Source organism: Typopeltis vanoorti, chromosome 4 (assembly GCF_054136105.1).
Source record: "Typopeltis vanoorti isolate ZY-2024b chromosome 4, IOZ_Tvanoo_1.0, whole genome shotgun sequence".
Lineage (NCBI taxonomy): Eukaryota > Metazoa > Arthropoda > Arachnida > Uropygi > Thelyphonidae > Typopeltis > Typopeltis vanoorti.
The window spans coordinates 157,596,835-157,615,438 of NC_143552.1; the positions used below are offsets into that span (position 1 = coordinate 157,596,835).

Genomic DNA, 18,604 nt, shown 5'->3' on the forward strand with positions numbered 1-18,604 from the left:
GCGCATAGAAATCTACCACTCCCACTACTACAACTCGCACAGAGAAACAGTAGATTTTATAAATTGAGTAATCTTTTTAAAGCAATTTTGATTCCGGTTTGAGAATATAAATTGTTTCCATCATCAGAAATAATGAATATAACTAGTATATCAATCAGAAAATCTGCTGTCGAAACTAATGGCTAAATTGATAATACATATAATTTAATATAGTTTTTATCCTGCCGCAAGCCAGGATATTAAATCACATTGCGGGTCACATGCGGCCTGCTGTTGGGCACATATGATCTATATGGTTCACATTATGAAGGTAAGTAGTATTATACCTCATATCAAAATTGGAAATGTTAATCTCAGCTCTTTACTTTATGTGAATGATGTTAAACTTGTAAATAAATGTGCTACAAGTTCGCAAGATTCTCTGTCTAAATTGAATAACTGTTATAATAGATTTGGTATGGTCAGCAATAATAAGACAAAGACAATGAAAATAGGCAGAAGCGTGGAAAATATCAACTGCATTGAACTTATAGAACAATTAAAACATTTTGCCTTCCTTATCATGCTGGTCACATTTCTCTGTACATACCCTCCACAACATTGTCTTTTTTTTTGCAGCTCTTGCTTAATGATATTACTCATCTGTCTAACTCCAACCCAATTTACCTTCCTTACCTTAAATATACAATGTGATGTTATTTCCTCCAGATATCCCTTGGTTATCCTCCATGTACTGTAAACATCCTTCTCTTCCAGATCTTTATGACATGGTACTGCTTCAGGCTGCATCCTAAGTGTATCATGATCACCTGCCTTCAAGTTCCACATATGGGTATATGCAGAATTTCTTAACTGGAATTTTCAAGTGTTTTGCAATCTCCCAAGTCAGGGCTACATGATCACTTTCAAGTTTTGCTTTATGCAGATGATCTTATACTTTTAATAAATCTGCTACAAGTCTGCAAGATTCCCTGATTAAATTGAATAACTGTTGTAATAGATATGGTATGAAGGTCAGCAATAACAAGACAAAGACAATGAAAATAAGCAGAAGCACTGAAAATATCATCTGCATTGTGAATGGAGAACCTGTAGAACAAGTAAAACATTTCAGCTACTTAGGCACGATTTTTAGTGCAATCTTAATTAAATATGGAAATAGACAACAAAATCAACAAACTGGTATGGTAGGAAGTCAATTGAATAAATTTATATGTTATAAGAGAAATTAGCCAAAACACTAAATTAGCTGTATACAAGACAGTGTTCAAATCAATTTTAACTTATGGATCTGAGAGCTGGGTCCCAAGTAAAACACTTGACCAAGAACTAGACACCACAGATATGAGAGTTCTGAGAAAGATTAGGAGAGTAAGCAGATGGCATCAATGGCAATATCATATTAAAAGCAAGGATATTTAGGAAAGAACTTGACATTATTAGCATCCATGAATGTGTTAGTTGAGCTAATCTCAGATGGTATAGTCATTTAAACAGAATGGGAGAGGAAAAATTAGCAAAACAAGTGTTCTCTGCCAGATTGGCAGGAAAAAGACACAGAGGAAGACAAAGATATAGTGGATTGATACAGTAAAAAGTGAATTAGAAGACAGTAATATAAGATCTGATAATGTTGGAGTCCTGACAGATAACAGAGTGATTAGGAGGAAAATTGCAGATAGTAAATTAGAAATGACGTACATTTTTCCTGTAATACTATCATATCCTATACATGCCCTGAGGGGTACATGTCAGGAATTTGATGATGAACTGAAGGCTTGTAGGTCATTATAATCAAAAGGAATACTTGGTCACTAGCCTCTGGATCCTTTCCACCATTTCCTTGTTCAGTAACTCAAGTCAACAATGTGCACATCCAGATGCATGATGTATTCAAGACTTAAAGAGATAATAACCACTTTATCCAACTTTTGCAACATGCTCCCTGAACTTATTACCCCAAAATCCCAAATCTCTAGCCACAATCCTTGTTCAGTTACATCTACATAATGGAGTTTACAATTTTTTCATCTCAAGCAGCATAACCTTACACTTTTCCCATACTGAACTGGCAACAATTATCCACTGCTCCAAATGCCAGTAGCAATTATTAACATTACGTTTATTAACTATAAAGTTCCCCCTCTCATAATTGGCAAACAAGTAGATCTAATCTTTAAAGGTACCTGTGGCATGGCTACAAACAACAAAATTACACGATAACCACAGTAATTAACTTTGATGAAATGAAAGTAAAGATATTTCATACTGAAAATAACAGTACATCATCAGGGTGTAGAACCATGCAAATCAAAGAAACGGGAATGCAAGATACATACAACAATTGGTTTACCAATTAAAACTTTTTCCACATGCCAGAATTTAATATATTAATAAATAATATCATTAAAATTATTTTTGATGGTTACATAAAATGAAAATCTCCCAAACTTTTGGGAGAGAGACAATCATTCTGATTCAGATTTGCCGATGTAAAAGGGCTTCACAATTTTCTTTGAAAAGGCATTCGTGTTTAAAATTGCTTCACAACATCCAGTGAGATGAGCTTCATCTCACTAGATATTGTGTTTAGTGTCAATACTGTTGTGCCAAACCAGACTTTTTGAGGTTTCATGCATCTTCTTCCTAACATAGATTTTAGCCCAAGTGGTCTGTTCTGGTCTCATGCAATCTCTTTCTTGGTCTCCCGATTCTTCTTTTTCCACTTATTTTGTATCTGTATAACATTTTTGGTAGTCTGCTGTTGTCCATTCAATTTAAATGTTCTAGCCATTTTTGTTTATACTGTCTTATGTAGTAATTAATTGGTTTTATTTTCAGGGATTGCAAAATTTCTTCATTTGTTTTATGGTCCCACTTAGTATATCCAGCTGTTTTTCTGAGAAACTTCATTTCTGTTGTTTGAATTCATTTTTGATCTTTCCTTTTAATGGTTCATGTTTCGCTTCTGTATAGTAGAGCTGGTTTTGACAAGACATTATATATTCTGATTCTAGTGTGTTTTTGTACCAGGGATGGCTTAAATATATTATTTATTATGCCATTTACTTTGACAAAGTTTGATATTTTGGTGTCTATGTCTTTTTCTTCTTCGTATGATAAATCACATCCCAAGTATCTGAAAGTATTTACTTGTTCTAATATTTTATTATCTATCACTATTTTACTTCTTATGTTTTCTCCTTTGATGCCATTATTTTTGTTTTTTCTTTAGATATTGTCTTGAGATATCATTTAATGATTTTAATGATCTTTGCAAATCATCTTCTGATGTAGCTAATACTATTTGATCATCTGCAAATAGTAGTGTATCTATCTTATTTGTGAGATTATTTGTATACCAAATGAGTTATACTGTTTCCCGATTGTTATAATTTTATTTATATATATATATATATACACAGAAACCCTCGATTTAACGGACTAACAGGAACTAAGGGATGTCTGTTCAATTGCGAATGTTTTAAAATAAAAATGTCTGTAACATTATACTGCAATTTTATCAATATTAGCACTGTAATAACAAAAAAATTGTTTTACACACAATTTTTAGATCACACTTTTAGATAAGTTAATGTTCAATGTTGAGGTGCTTAGTTTAGGTAATCCTGCTTTGAAAAAACTATCGAGTTTTTTTTTTTTTTTGAACTTTTGAATTCTGCTGTTTTTTTATAATTAACTCCCTAAAATTACGAAAATGTGTGTAATAAAACTGCCACAGAAAGTCAAGGCTTGCGACAAAAGAACCAATTACAGTGCGAATGGTGTGATCATGTCCTAATCATTCGCCGAACATGCGTTATGAGCGGTGACTCATTTATGTCGGCTAAATTACTAGTGTTTTTCCAACATATGATGGCTTATTCACCAAAATTTGTTAAAAATAACAGGAAATTAATTATGAGCAAATCTTGGTTAAAAACATTTTAAAATTAACAGGGTGTTAATTTTCACGTGACATACAGACAGAAAATTTTGTCCGTTAAATCAAGGGTTTACTGTATTTGAAAAGCAGAGGTGAGAGGGTACATCCTTGTCGTACTCCTCTTGATATATCTTTCCATTCTGAGATGTGTTCTAATTTAACTGCTATTTTATTTCCTGTATATATTGGGTATAATTATGTTAAAGATACCAAATTGCTTGGTATCTTTAACATAATTATACCCAAGTTAAAAATACTTTCTACATCTAGATCTCCTCTGAGATTTTTATTTAATAAGGTTAAAACACCTTATGGTAACATGTTTTGGTAAAATACTTACAAGCTCTGCATTACTAAATCTTGGTATTTCTAGCCTGGCTCCCACTGATGAGGCCTCAATAAAGGTCGAAACCGGTCTGGGTAGTGGCCCCTTGCCTTTAATACAAAACATCATACATCCCCTTCTTGGAGATGTGTTTTGGCATTAAGGGTAAATATTAAGATTAGTGATCAGAGCTTGCTCCACCTTTACCACGAGTTGCCTTGGTCTTGCACTACCTGTAGGATCAGCTAGTCTTGCATCAATTGCAGGTGCAAACTTGACATTTTGTCTGTTTGCTCACTTGGGAAAAATGGAGTAAAACCAAGTTTAAAATTGCTTGGTATCTTTAACACAAATAGTTGTAATATACAATATTGTTCTTTAGGTATTTATGTACCATAATCATTATACCTGCTTTTGCTCTTTCTTCTTTTTTTTACCCCACTGTAGATTTGTATATAGTTGTTTGTTTCCATTGTACCTTTTTGTTTTTTCTTTGTTTCCGTTACCATACATATCTTTACGTTAGACTGGTTTAGTTGTTTATCAAGTTATTCTTTGTGTGCAATGCTTCTCACATTCCATGTTGCAATCATTAGGTGTTCTTTTTTCCAATTATGTTTACTTTTTCCTGAATTTTGGTCTTTTCCTTGGTAGTTGTCTGGCTTTTCTTTGGATGAGACTTGAAAGTATTTTGAATACTCATGTATTCAATAAAATATTGATGTTCATTAATTCTTTTTTCCACAGAATGACCTGTCTGCTCAAAATATGTCAGATTACATTCACAAGGTATCTGTTAAATGCCAGATACCTTGTGATAGAGGTGACAGTTTATCTTTTGTGGATGGCAACAGATGAGGAATTTTGTTGATTCTGTAAATATTTTAAAATAAATGTGTTACATTTGTCAATTATAATTTACATCATCATCATCAAATTCCTGACATGTACCCTCAAGGGGTGTACAGGTGTATATGACAGTACTACATGAAAAATTTACATCATTACTAATTTCCTATCCAAAATTTTCCTCCAAATCAGTCTGTTACTTGTCAAGACTCCAACATTATCAGATCTTATATTTCTATCGTCTAAGGTACTTTGTACCGTATCAATCCACCTATATCTTGGTCTTCATGCCAACCTGGGTGAGAACACTTGTTTTGCTAATCTTTCCTCACCCATTCTATTTAAGTGACCATACCACCTGAGATTAGCTCTGCTAACGCATTCCTGGATGCTGACAATATCAAGTTCTTTCCTAATATCCTCGTTTTTAATATGATATTGCCATTGATGCCATCTGTTCATGCCGCTAATCTTTCTAAGACCTCTCATATCTACAGTCTCTAGTCTTTGGTCAAGTGTTTTACTTCTGACCCAGCTCTCAGATCCATAAGTTAAAATTGGTTTGAACACTGTCTTGTATACAGCTAATTTAGTGTTCCGACTAATTTCTCTCTTATTCCATATGAATTTATTCAATTGACTTCCTACCATACCAGTTTGTTGATTCTGTTGTCTATTTCCATATTTAATTAAGATTGCACTAAAAATCGTGCCTAAGTTGCTGAAATGTTTTACTTGTTCCACAGGTTTCCCCATTCAAAACACAGTTGACATTTTCAACAATTCTACCTTTTTCATTGCCTTTTTATTGCTGACCTTCATACTATATCTATTACAACAGTTATTCAATTTAATCAGGGAATCTTGAAAAGGGAATTAATTTATTTAGAAGTATAACATCGTCCGCATACAGCAAAGAGCTGACATTAACATCTCCAATTCTGATATCATGTTTAATACCACTTTCATTCATAATGTGATCATCCATATAGATAATGAATAACAGAGGGGATAATGTACATCCTTGTCTCACACCAGGTTTAACATTAAACCATCTTCCTGTACTTCCTTCATAATAATAAATTTAGTTTAATCCTTTATCCAAGTGTGAGCAAACAAAGTCTGTGCCTGAAAGTATCTTCAGGACTGGGGTAAGGTGGTACAACACTGAGCAACTCATTGCAAAGGTGGAGCAAGCTCACAACACTCCTATCTCAGTATCTCCCATAATGCAAAACACATCTCCTTGCAGATATGTATAATGTTATGCATTAAGGGGAGGGCCACTACCCAGACTAGTTTCGACCTTTATTGAGGTCTCTTCAGTGGGAGCCAGGCTTGAGTGGAGATACCAGGCAAAAGCATTAGCAAGGTTATCTCTACCTATAGGAGTTGCCAAACGGTGTGCCACCTTTATATTAATATATAAAGGTGGCACACCGTTTTAATAATTATAATATATAATTATTATATAATTATATATTATATAAAAAATTATATAATATATAATTATATATTATATAATGGAATAAGAAAGAAATTAGTCGGAACACTAAATTAGCTGTATACAAGACTGTGTTCAAACCAATTTTAACTTATGGATCTGAGAGCTGGGTCAGAAGTAAAACACTTGACCAAAGACTAGAGACCGCAGATATGAGAGTCCTGAGAAAGATTAGAGGCGTGAACAGATGGCATCAATGGCAATATCATATTAAAAATGAGGATATTAGGAAAGAACTTGACATTGTCAGCATCCAGGAATGCGTTAGCAGAGCTAATCTCAGATGGTATGGTCACTTAAATAGAATGGGAGAGGAAAGATTAGTAAAACAAGTGTTCTCTGCCAGGTTGGCAGGAAAACGACCCAGAGGAAGACCAAGATATAGGTGGATTGATACGGTACAAAGAGCCTTAGACGATAGAAATATAAGATCTGATAATGTTGGAGTCTTGACAAGTAACAGACTGATTTGGAGGAAAATTGTAGATAGGAAGTTAGTAATGATGTAATTTTTTCATGTAGTACTGTCATATCCTGTACACCCCTTGAGGGTACATGGCAGGAATTTGATGATGATGATATTATATAATTATATAATAGATAATTATATTATACTTTCAGGCACAAACTTTGTTTGCTCTCACTTAGAGAGCAAACAAAGTTTGTGCCTGAAAGTATCTTCAGGACTGGGGTAAGGTGGTACAACACTTGGATAAAGGATTAAACTAAATTTATTATAGTCTAACCAAGTGAAAAATAAACTTTCAACTTTGTACTTCCTTGAATTCTAACTGCTGACTTGCAACTCAAATAAAGACTAAGTATTGCTCGATATAATGCCCCATTGACACCATATAACTGTAGTGTATTGAATAGCTTCTCTCTTGGCACCTTGTCATATGCCTTTTCCAGATCGACAAAACTTAAATACAGATCTTTGTTATATTACCATGCTTTCTCAACTAATTGTCGTAAAGTGAAGACCTGATCCTGACAGCTTCTATTTGGCCTGAATCCAGCTTGTTCTTCACCAAGCTTTTCTTCCAAAATTCTTCTGAACCGTTTCTCAAGTATACTGGCATAAATCTTGCCCAGAACACTCAGTAGGGAAATCCCTCTAATTCTCACATTCGGTTTTATTTTCCTTTTTACATATGGGTACTATTACAGCTCTACTCCAATCATCAGGAACTCGTCCCTCTGTCCAGGCCTTCTGAACTATGCAATGCAGCCACCGTAAGACTTTTATACGACCATACTTCAGCATTTCTGATCGAATATCATCCACTCCTGTTGCCTTTCCACATTTTAAGCCTTTGATGGCTTTTTCTACTTCAAGTATGGATATGTATTCCTAACTATGCCTGTTGAGTGTTTTTTTTTTTTTTATCACTGTGCTATCACTGCTTGTTTCATTTAGCAATTTTTCGAAGTAATTACTGAATACTTCAAGGATATCTTTTTCTCCTGTTTTCATGTCACCTTTATCATCTCTAATTCCTTTTACAGTACTCTTTCCTCCATTTCTAAGCTTCTTCAACAACCTCCAGAATCTTACCACTTCTTGATATTTATTTTCTATGTTCTTGCCAAAGTCCTCCCATGACTTTTGTTTAGCTAGTTTTACACAGTGTTTAGCTTTCCTACATTTGTCTCTGTATTCTCTAAGAGCACAAGCTGATTTATTTGCCAGGAACTTTTGAAAGGCTTTCTTCTTTTCCTTCACTGCCTCTTTAACTTCCTGTGTCCACCATGGAGTTCTGATGTCTGAAGTGAGTATTATATACTCATATTAAAAAATAAAATAAGAACTGATTTAAAATTCATACATGCTGCACTTACCTTTTTAAATCTTCTTTATGTATAGCCTCATAACATATAGGACACTTGCGCCATGTTTTATCTGTAAGTGATAAGTAATGCAAAATACATGACCAACAATATACATGTCCACATCGTGTAATTTTGGCAGCCACAGGTGGATATAAACATATTGGACAGGATGGAACTTCATAGCATGGCAGGCACTGAAAAACATGCATGTACCACACACATATATATATATATATACACACACACACATATATTATTACAAACATTGAAAAAATCTTCAAGAAGTGTGATATAACTCCAATGTTAAAAATATTAATTTGGATTCATATACATTTGACCAGAAACTGAGAACTTCTGCAGTGATAAATGTGCATTGTCAGACAGCTTGCTGGTCGTGTTAACATAGGTGATGGATGCAACAAATAAGACACAATAACTGGCATTTTTAAATACATTTTCATGACATCCTACCCACAAGAGTGTAAACCTATATCAAATGAAAATAATTAATATAATGAGAGAGTGCACGCACGCACGCACGCACGCACGCACACACACACACACACACACACACACACACACACACACACACACACACACACGCACGCACGCAGGAGCCTCTGTAGCTCAGTCAGTGTAGATGAAGTCCTTTGGTCAGAAAGACCTGGATTCGATTCCCATCACTGACATGAGGAACCTTTATCTGGTCTCTTTCAGTCAAAGGCGAGTTAGCTAGTCGTATGGAGATAGGGGATTTTTTCACCTGGAAACTCGGGTTTATTGTCTCCCAGAACAGGCAAACCGACCTCATGAACACATATCTACAGACATATCGGGAACCACAGGGCTAACCGCTTTATCCTTGAGTTATGGTTGAAGTCCAAGAATATTTGGAAAGGTTGTAGGCACTTAAGTGCCTGTTAGGACCACTGATTGGATATATATATATATACACTGCTGTTATTCAGTACTGGCATTCTCGAGAGTCTGCTACCACACATAACAAACAATGGCACGTAAAATAGAACAACTTGAATGTTAATACATTTTTTTATTTCAATTATGTACTGCAATTTATCTGTGCTTCTCAGTTTTTTAGAATCTTCAGTTTTTATTATTGTTTCCTCTTCCTAAAAAGATACCTGATGAAGGCTGTAAAAAGCTGAAACTAGTTGTGTTTTTTATCACACTTTGAAAAAAACCGAGAATTAAAAAGCTTTTAATTCTCGGTTTATTAGTCATTAAATATCTTTCTAAATGTATCAAAGTAATCGAGTCAATGCTCATGAATACACACACACACATATATATATATATAAAATCCTTTTATCTAGATCATTAATTTAATTATAATGATCCACAGACCAAACTGGTACATTTTCATACTGCTTTCGCTAAGTATGCAAAGTGGTGCTCATATTCAACAATGAAAATCATTACTACTTAAAATTCATTCAAATTCCATGATGTAAGGAGAAGTGCAGTGTTGGACTGGAATGGCAAATGGGATGCACAATACACAACCACTGCCAGTTATCAACTCAACCTGTTTCTAGTGCAGCTGTCTTCATACTCCTCTAGTGAAAATTAGTAGTACTGCAATTTCTTAAGCACATCCTTGCTATCTGGAGGAAATGACAAGTAGTCCTTCTGGATGAGCATGACCCTTTGCTTACTTGGAGTGAAACAGGTAAGGCTACGTTTGATCTGAAGTGCCAGTGTTCTGTTTCCTTTTATTTGCTTCATCGATTTAAGAATGTCAGTAAAATGGTTCTACAAACATACCAATAGAAGGCTTGCTTCTAAAGGTAGTAAAAAAGACGGGAAACTTGCAAGGCTGTTTTCTAAAGATGGTTCACTCTCTCTACACACGCACATATATAATCCTTTGATCTATATCATTAATTTAATTATAAAGAATAATGATAAAAGCAGTGAATGGAACTCACCTGAAGATAAAACTTCCAAAACTTACTTTAACAACAATTTTCATTTACTGACATACACAGGCTCAACACAAAACCAATTCCACTGTCATTCAATGCCAAGATTCTTATCTTAATAGACTAACAAAAGTGGCACTGTTCAGCTGTTTCACACCAACAAATGCCTAATCAGAATACCTCTAAGATTCCAGTCACAAAATTTTCTTTAAAATGATTCTGTGAAATTCACCTCTCCCACACTAAAAAAAAAATCAACTTTAATATCTTGCCAAACACCCAATGTTCATTCAGTGCGTGGCAAGCTTCCCCATCAGTAAAGTAACTCACTAATAACATCCATAATTTCAAATGGCTACCACATTTATAATTCTATAACCAAGCTAAATGAGATAAGGAAGTAATCTGATATTAACATGACATCAGATTTCTCAGCCCAAATGATTCTAAACTCTCCTGGCATACTTGAACCTTTTTCAACATTCATTCTAATTTTCAAGTACATCTAATCGTTCTGCTCAGCCTTGTTATTTTGCATAACATAACATGAATCCCACCCATGAAAAGTTAAACTATTAGTACACTGGTGGAACATCAGATAATCTCAAAGTGCTGTTGTAGTCTGAAGCTGAAAATACCAAACATAGCACATTTTTTCTGTTTCAGGTCGAAATAACTACCCTGTTCTAATAATGCACGTAAAAAGCAGTGGTCTCATGCTGGTCAGCAAACTTCATCTACCACCCTAATGGAATGATCTTTGTAAATTATTCAGCTTTATACTACTGTTTTCATTTTTCTGATCCAAGCCCTTGCTTGATGAATTTATGGAAGAATTTTTACCAGAATATAGACCCCCTTTCCAGCAGAGAATTTTGGATCTGTAAGGTAATGATTCACAGATTATGAAGAATCACAGGGAGACATGTCTCCAGGAGAATAGCTCCATCTGCATTAATAGATATCCAAAATAAATTACAATAAAATAATTTAGTTAATAAATTATTTTTAAATATAAACATCAAATTAATTACAGATTAAGAAACACATGAATGGTGAGTATTAGTCAGTATAACTTCCCAAAATTGAGAAAGTTTTAGATAATCATTTCTGTTCAGGTTTGGGTTGTATATGTATGCTTCACAGCTTTCTTTGTACAGACTCTCCAGAAGAAAACTTATGTAATACTTTGGTTTTGTTCCACTGAATCCTGTGTTTTGTAGATAAAGCGTGGTTTGCTAAACCAGATTTATTGGATTCTTTAAGTGAAATATATTATTGATATTCTTCAAGATGAATTTGTGCAGAATGACCAGTCTGTCCATAATAACATAAGCTGCAAGAGTAGGGGATTCTGTAAACTCCATGATAAGAAAGAGGAGGATATTTGTCTTTAGGATAGATAACAAAAGTATGAAGTTTACAAACTGGATGGAAAGAGATTTTTAAGTCAACCTATTGAAATGGCATGCTATTTTTTCTGAAAGTCCTTTAAACATATGGAATACAAATTCTGATAACTTCCTTCTTGAAGCTAGCTAAGATGGTCATAATTATTATTTTATCAACAATTCTCGTAGACAAGCTTATACGTTGGTTATGCATTATTAAATCACTTAAGAATTGATGACGTACATAAGAATATAAATTAAATTATGCTTTAATAAATATTTCCGATATTTCCAATATTCTGATATTTCTGAGAATGAAGTGAGGAAGCTATTGTTCTCCTAAAAGTCCTGATGGTGCCCCCTAGCAGGCTATGTAGGTGTTCTTGGTCGTTGGGCTGAAGGTCTGCTGATGTAAGCCTCCCAAATTTGGGGCAGTCTCATGCAACAAATTTATTGAGGTTTGGAGAGTTTCTTAGGGCTGAGGCTGATTCCATGAATAGTCTTTCGAATTTGAACTTACTACGATGTATTATTGTAGCTTTCTTCCACCGTATTCTGTGGAGTGTATCCAGAGCATAGTCTGCAAGACCCGAGTGGCTGTACTTGTGAAACCGGATGTAGTATGTAGTCCTTGTGTTCCGAAATTCTGATATTAGCTGTCCTGCCTGTTTGGCTAAAGTAAGACAGTTTTCAGCTGCAAGGGACTTGGTATACACCAGGTAGGTCTAGGGGAAGTGGTTGGTCTTTAGTAGAGCAGATAAGGAATGCCAATTTTCTTTATGGTCTGTAACAGGAGGTCGTCATGCTTTTTAAGAATTTGATAATTTTTTCTGAGGTGCCTTGGATATAGAGAATCGTGATGGATTTTAAGTAATCCTTGTTGTGAGGGGGGGGGGGGGGGGGTCTGAGCAGTAGATCGGTAATTGGCTTCTTGTGTTCGGCCGTTTCTCATTTTGGGATGGCAATGATGATTAACTTATGCCATGAACCTTGAAACTCCTCAGTAAGTATTCTGTTGTACAATAAGAGAGGCAGATCCACTGAAGATGGAAGAATCACATTTTATCATATCATAATGGATGTCATCAGGCCTTACCACACTGACATGAGACAGTAAGAGATCTATTTTAGTTTTTTCTTAATGGACAGTCGATTGTATATCTCTTGTTGCATATTTGTAGAAAATTTGATCCACTTTCAATATCAAAAATTTAGGAGGATATGACAGATGCTGAGACGACTCTAGCAATGCTTTCTCCTGAAGTGCTGTCTGTGATTGTTTTAGGTTCTGCAACTATACCTCCATTATGTTTCCACAATTGACAAATGGTATGTTCCACACACACACACACACACCATTCTTTTCTTGATTTTATTCCATACAACTTTTGTGCTGGTTGTATAATTTATAAATTATGTCAACTCGATCCATGACTCTTTTTGACTCTGATGTCAAACATACCATGCTTTAAGATATGCCATGGTAGGATATCTTTGAAAATTATACTCCATGCTCATCTACTAACTATATGATTCCTGTTTACACCAATTCAAAGAGTTTTCTAAAGCATTTATAAAGTTTATGAACTGTGTTTACATAGTTTATAAACATCCACACACAAAAATAACAGAAGTTTGAACTTCATCTTTCTTTTAGAAAAACAGAGGCTGTTGTGCTACAAAGCTGGCAAAATTATGCAATAAAGACATTAATATCTCAAACTCAAGTTTCAAAAAAAGAAGCGAGGTTCACACACTCATCAGTGAGCAAATTTTGAGTATCAAAAGATAAATATACACTACTTGGAAAGAAGCCAACAGACATCACAGTGTGAGGAACAGCCATGGCACCCACCTTAAGATGTAGGACCTCCTTTCACTGCGATAACTGTAGCAATCCTATGGAGCATACTTTCCACAAGCATATGATAGAATTCAATGGGAATTTTGGGCTATTCTTCCTGTAGGCATGTAATGAGGTCCTGAACTGTTCTGGGCCGGACGTACTTGACCTCACCTGATCAGTTCTGCAGAAACCCCACAAAGTAAGAAGCATTACTTTGTCCAAAATGTTCAGATACCTCTTGGAGTTCAATATATATATGGCAGAAGTCCAAGGACAAACCAGGAAAAACAGGACCATACCATCACACTGCCAACTCCAAATTTCCTAAGTGGGGGTTACCAACTCTGGTAAGAGATATTTACCAGGCATCTCCCACACCCGTCCATCTGCTCAGTAGAGGGTGGAGTATGATATGTTGCTCCATAACACAGCTTTCCAAGTTTCTATGTCCCACTGTACATGCTCTTTGTTGGTTTGGGTAATGTAGGGAGCATATTGCTCCCCTACCATTGAAACCCATATTTTTATGCAGATTCGTGTTCCAGTCAATGCCTGGAACTGTGCATTCAATGTGTCAAATGACAAATGGCAGTTTTTACATATTATTCTTCGTAGCACCCTATGGTGACATTTGGCGAGTGTGGTGGGTCACCCACTGTGAGTAGCACTTGCAGCTGACTCTTTGCATTTCCTTCTCAGATGGTATCACTGACTGTTGACCTGGGATGGCCTAATGTGTCAAAAATTTGCTGAACAGATAGGCCTGCACAACACCTCTTTCAAACTCCGTCAGTTCCTTTCTCGCAGCCATATCACCCAGACACAGTTGCACTGACAGTGGAGCACCATATCCCTCCAATTTATACTGGCAATAAACACGTGACTCATTATGGTACAATGCACCTTGCCCATGGGGTGTCCACTGACTTCTTTCCAGGCAGTGTATATCCTTTCCAAACTTTTTAATATATTCAAATATCTGATTCAAGAAACATTCTCTAAACTTTTGTCATTAAATATAAAGTCATACTCACAATTTCTTCCACGTAGGACCAATCAACTAAAACGTCTGGATCAGCAAAATGAACAGAATAATTTCCATTATCTTGAACAATAAACTGACAGCTATTAAAAAAAAAGGAAAATAAAATAAGAAAACTAATTTTTATCACCTAACATTGCATTCTTTAATCATTCAAGTTTCAAATTCTGTGAGAGTGTACACCAACTTTTTATTTCTGTCTAACATTATTACTGGAGCCCTACCTGTGTTAAAATAAATGTAGCAGTCAGAGGAGCTAAGAAACTCTCCCCCCCCCCCCCATACTCCTAAACTAGCACAAACTGGGATAACAGCAAATGTAAGTGTTTGCAACTGAACAAAACACTTAAATTAAACTATGACAAAATCTTAAATCAAACATGCATATGCAATAATCATAATTATTATTAACAAACCTCCAACAGGGTCAACTGACTTAATGTGAGAAATCTTACATGGTCAGCAACATATAATAATGTCAATCACAAATCACAACACTGCATAAATGCATTCCACTCATTCACTATTCTCCATGAAAAAAAAATCTACTCTGCTCCCATGTACATTCAACCATACTTACTCGGGATGGTCTCTTATTCTTCCTCTTGCAATCAACTCTGTGCAAAGATCTTCCCTCTTAAGATGAAAGATCTTGTGCAGAGTGTTTTGCTTAGTGTGTTTATAAGCTTTTTATATATCATTATGTGCAGTTAACAGTGCCAAAATGAACTGGGACAAAAGCAGCACTGTATCTCACAAGGTCCCTCATTTAACATGAGGGACCTTGTGAGATGCAGAGTGTGTGTGATATTCAATACCCAAAGTGAATGATTTGTGGATAAGCAAAAGCAGATATTTTAGTTTAAAAAAAAAAAAAATTTAGATGTACTTCTGAGTGATTGTCAGAGGTGCATGTAAAAAAAGGAGACAAAGATAAAAAGTGCAAAAATGTGAGTGTTGTAGAGAACAAAGAGAAGGAATGCAGAAATAAACTAAGGTGAACAAAGTATTATTATTATTCGTGACATCTCCAAGGAGTCAGAAGACTCATCGCGGGAGGACACCCACTGTACAACTCTCCGTCTCCACTACTACACAGAACCTCTACTACCAATCACCTACATCAACGCCATCTACTGCCCACAACCACCACAGCTAGTATTTTTTGTCTGTAAATTGTGTGTGTTCTGAAGGGTTGATTTGTCTGTATGCGGGTTGAAAAACCCAAGTTTCCAGGAGCAAAAACCCTGCTACCTCCGTATGAGATCGGCTAACTCACCTTCAACTGAAAAAGTCCACATAAAGATTCCTCCCATCACGATGAAAATTGAACTTAGGCCTATTCCAATCAAATGGCGCAATGTACTATCGTTCTTCCAATTGAGCTATGGAGGCGCTTAAGTATGAATGATGAAAGTGTGAATTGAAAGAAAAATAACACAAAAAGTAGTAAAGAATGATGAGATTAGACAGGCGGCTGCTTACAGTCACAGGAGAAAATATAAGCTAGAATGTTTGGAGAAAAGTGCAAATAGTATGGTAGGGAAGAGTAAAAAGGGCAGAAGAGAAGGAAAAGTAAGGAGAGTATTAACAGTGAAAAAGGCAGATTAAGGAGACAATGCTGTATGATGATTTCATGATTACAGTTGTGTGCTTGATGCATGCATGACTAAATCATGCTTTCCTGGTGCAAAGAAAGATATTAGTGAAGCCATCAGATATCAAAAAGAGAAAGTAACAGTGCTAATTTTGGCCATAGGGAATGATTTAAGGTGAAAGTATGGAATGCAAGGATGTCAGTTTTTTTTTTGTTGTTGTTCGTTTGTTTTAAACGAAACATCTGACCATGAAAAGGTTATAGACCTATGTACATTATTACCATGGGCAGGTTAAGGATTTTTTTCTGTATTTATTTTTTTACATAATCTGGAAATTCCAATCTAAAGACCAAACCTGGAAGTCTTTTTTATCAAGCCATTTCAGGATCTAATAAGAAAGGAAGTGGTCTCGCACCAGGTGATAAAATTCATCTCTGAACCTAAGGCAATATGCCCATGGTGGAATTCAAACCCACAGCCTGATGGTTGGAGAGCAGATATACACTGAACACTCAGAAAACCAAGCCAACAAGTTATGGAAGAAACAAAGAATGACAGTAAAGTTTAAGTCTCTTACCACTGTATGACAGAAGTGAATTGAAAAAGAGGACCACGACTACAAGTGAGTCAGCCTATGCACCAAGAAATGGCATAGCAGCGACTCTGGTGATTGCAGAAAATTTGTTCATAATAAAAGTAATTGTTTTGCCTCTGAACAGGTAGTGTAATCATGCAGTCTTGATCTGGGAGGTGGCTTATATGGAATTTTCAATTAAGAAAAGCTGGCAATTATGACAAACTTTTGTTGCTTGGGGTGACAGTACTAATTTTGGCCAGAGGGAATTATTTAAGATCAAGACTTAAGAAATTGTAAGGAAAGGATGTTAAGCAATGCATGGAAATTTAAGAAAAGAAATACAGTATTAGATTGCATACCTAAAGATAGGAGGTTAAATCAGTACAATAGTGGAAGTTATCAGTTAAATCAGTAAATAGTGGAAGTTAAATGGATAAGCAGTTATCATTAAGCAGAAATTGCAAAAAAAAATGTCATGAAAGATGGTGATTAGCAGCCGCATGAGCAATATAAAACACAGGGAAGAAGGGTGACTAGCATGGTGAAAATGCAAAATAAGAGAGAAAATCTGACAAGCAAACCAAAGGAAATCCCAAAGAGCTCTTTTGCTACATGGTGAGCAAAGAGAAGAATCATTATGGAAGGATAACTTTAACGAATGCTGATGGTAAGGAGGTGACATAAGAAATTGTCAAATTACTGAGTGATCACTTTGCAAGTGTGTATGTATAACATTTGCAACTGGAAATAATGGAGACACAGATATGACATAGTTCAATACATGAACAGAGGCAGAGGAACTCTAGGTGTTTAAGGATATTAAAAAATTTCAATGTGAACAGAGATGTAGTATTGGATGAGATATAAGAATATACTCTACGGGAGATATGGCTTTGTGAAGGAAAGATCATCTTAATAATTTACTTTCAACAATAAAGTGACAGCTCAGTTGGATAATGGAAATGGTTACACTGAGATATTGCTGCACTTTGCAGAGTCTCATTTCATATCTCCAAGAAACTCAGACGATGAAATCAGTCCAGATATAATCATATCTGGACTAATTGTACAAACATATACAATTAGTCCAGTTAGTACAGATATGTACAATTAATGGAATATTATCAGCATTGAGAAAGGATTAAATTGATTTTAATGCTTCCAATATTTCGTCTCAGTCACAGAGACATCTTCAGGGATTATTATTGATTATTGTTATTATTATTTTTTAAATTCTGTAATCAGAATTAAAAATTAATTTAAAAAATAATCAAGTCTTTCCCCATTCCCTAAACATCTCTTCAGAAGGACTTCAGAAATGCCACCACTATACCTTACATCCATGGCACATCAGAAAAAAATAGCCAGATCGTTAAAAAAGTACAACCTCCATACAGCTTTTAAGTCCCACCTTAAACTTACCACCCTTATCCATTCCACCAAAGATCAGCTCACTCCTCTCTCAGTGCCTGGAGTATACAGAGTACCTTGTTCCTGTAAGCTGGCTTACTTCGGACAGACAGGTAGATCAGCAACCATCGTTAGAAGAACACAAGTCATACATCTGCAATCACGATTATGGTCAATCTTGCCTTTCAGACAACATTTTGGATACAACTCACAGGATCTCCTGGAAAAAAAACACCATGCTCCACTATAGTAAATTCAAAAAAGAAAGACTGTTTTTTTGAATCTACATCAGCACTCAGGAATCAACCTAATTTAAACAAATACGGTTGCATAAAACTTC

At 35.3% G+C, this 18,604-nt stretch overlaps 1 protein-coding gene across 1 annotated transcript in view; it reads right to left on the reverse strand.

The window, feature by feature from the left end:
- Nucleotides 1–18,604, reverse strand: part of LOC150107787 (E3 ubiquitin-protein ligase RNF10) — a 280,258-nt gene that overhangs the window by 180,726 nt on the left and 80,928 nt on the right. The window contains exons 4-5 of the mRNA XM_090392188.1: nt 14,672–14,762; nt 8,467–8,651 (exon numbers count right to left, since the gene is read on the reverse strand). Coding sequence (XP_090248314.1) covers nt 8,467–8,651; nt 14,672–14,762 — 276 coding nt within the window. The remainder of the gene's footprint in view (nt 1–8,466; nt 8,652–14,671; nt 14,763–18,604) is intronic.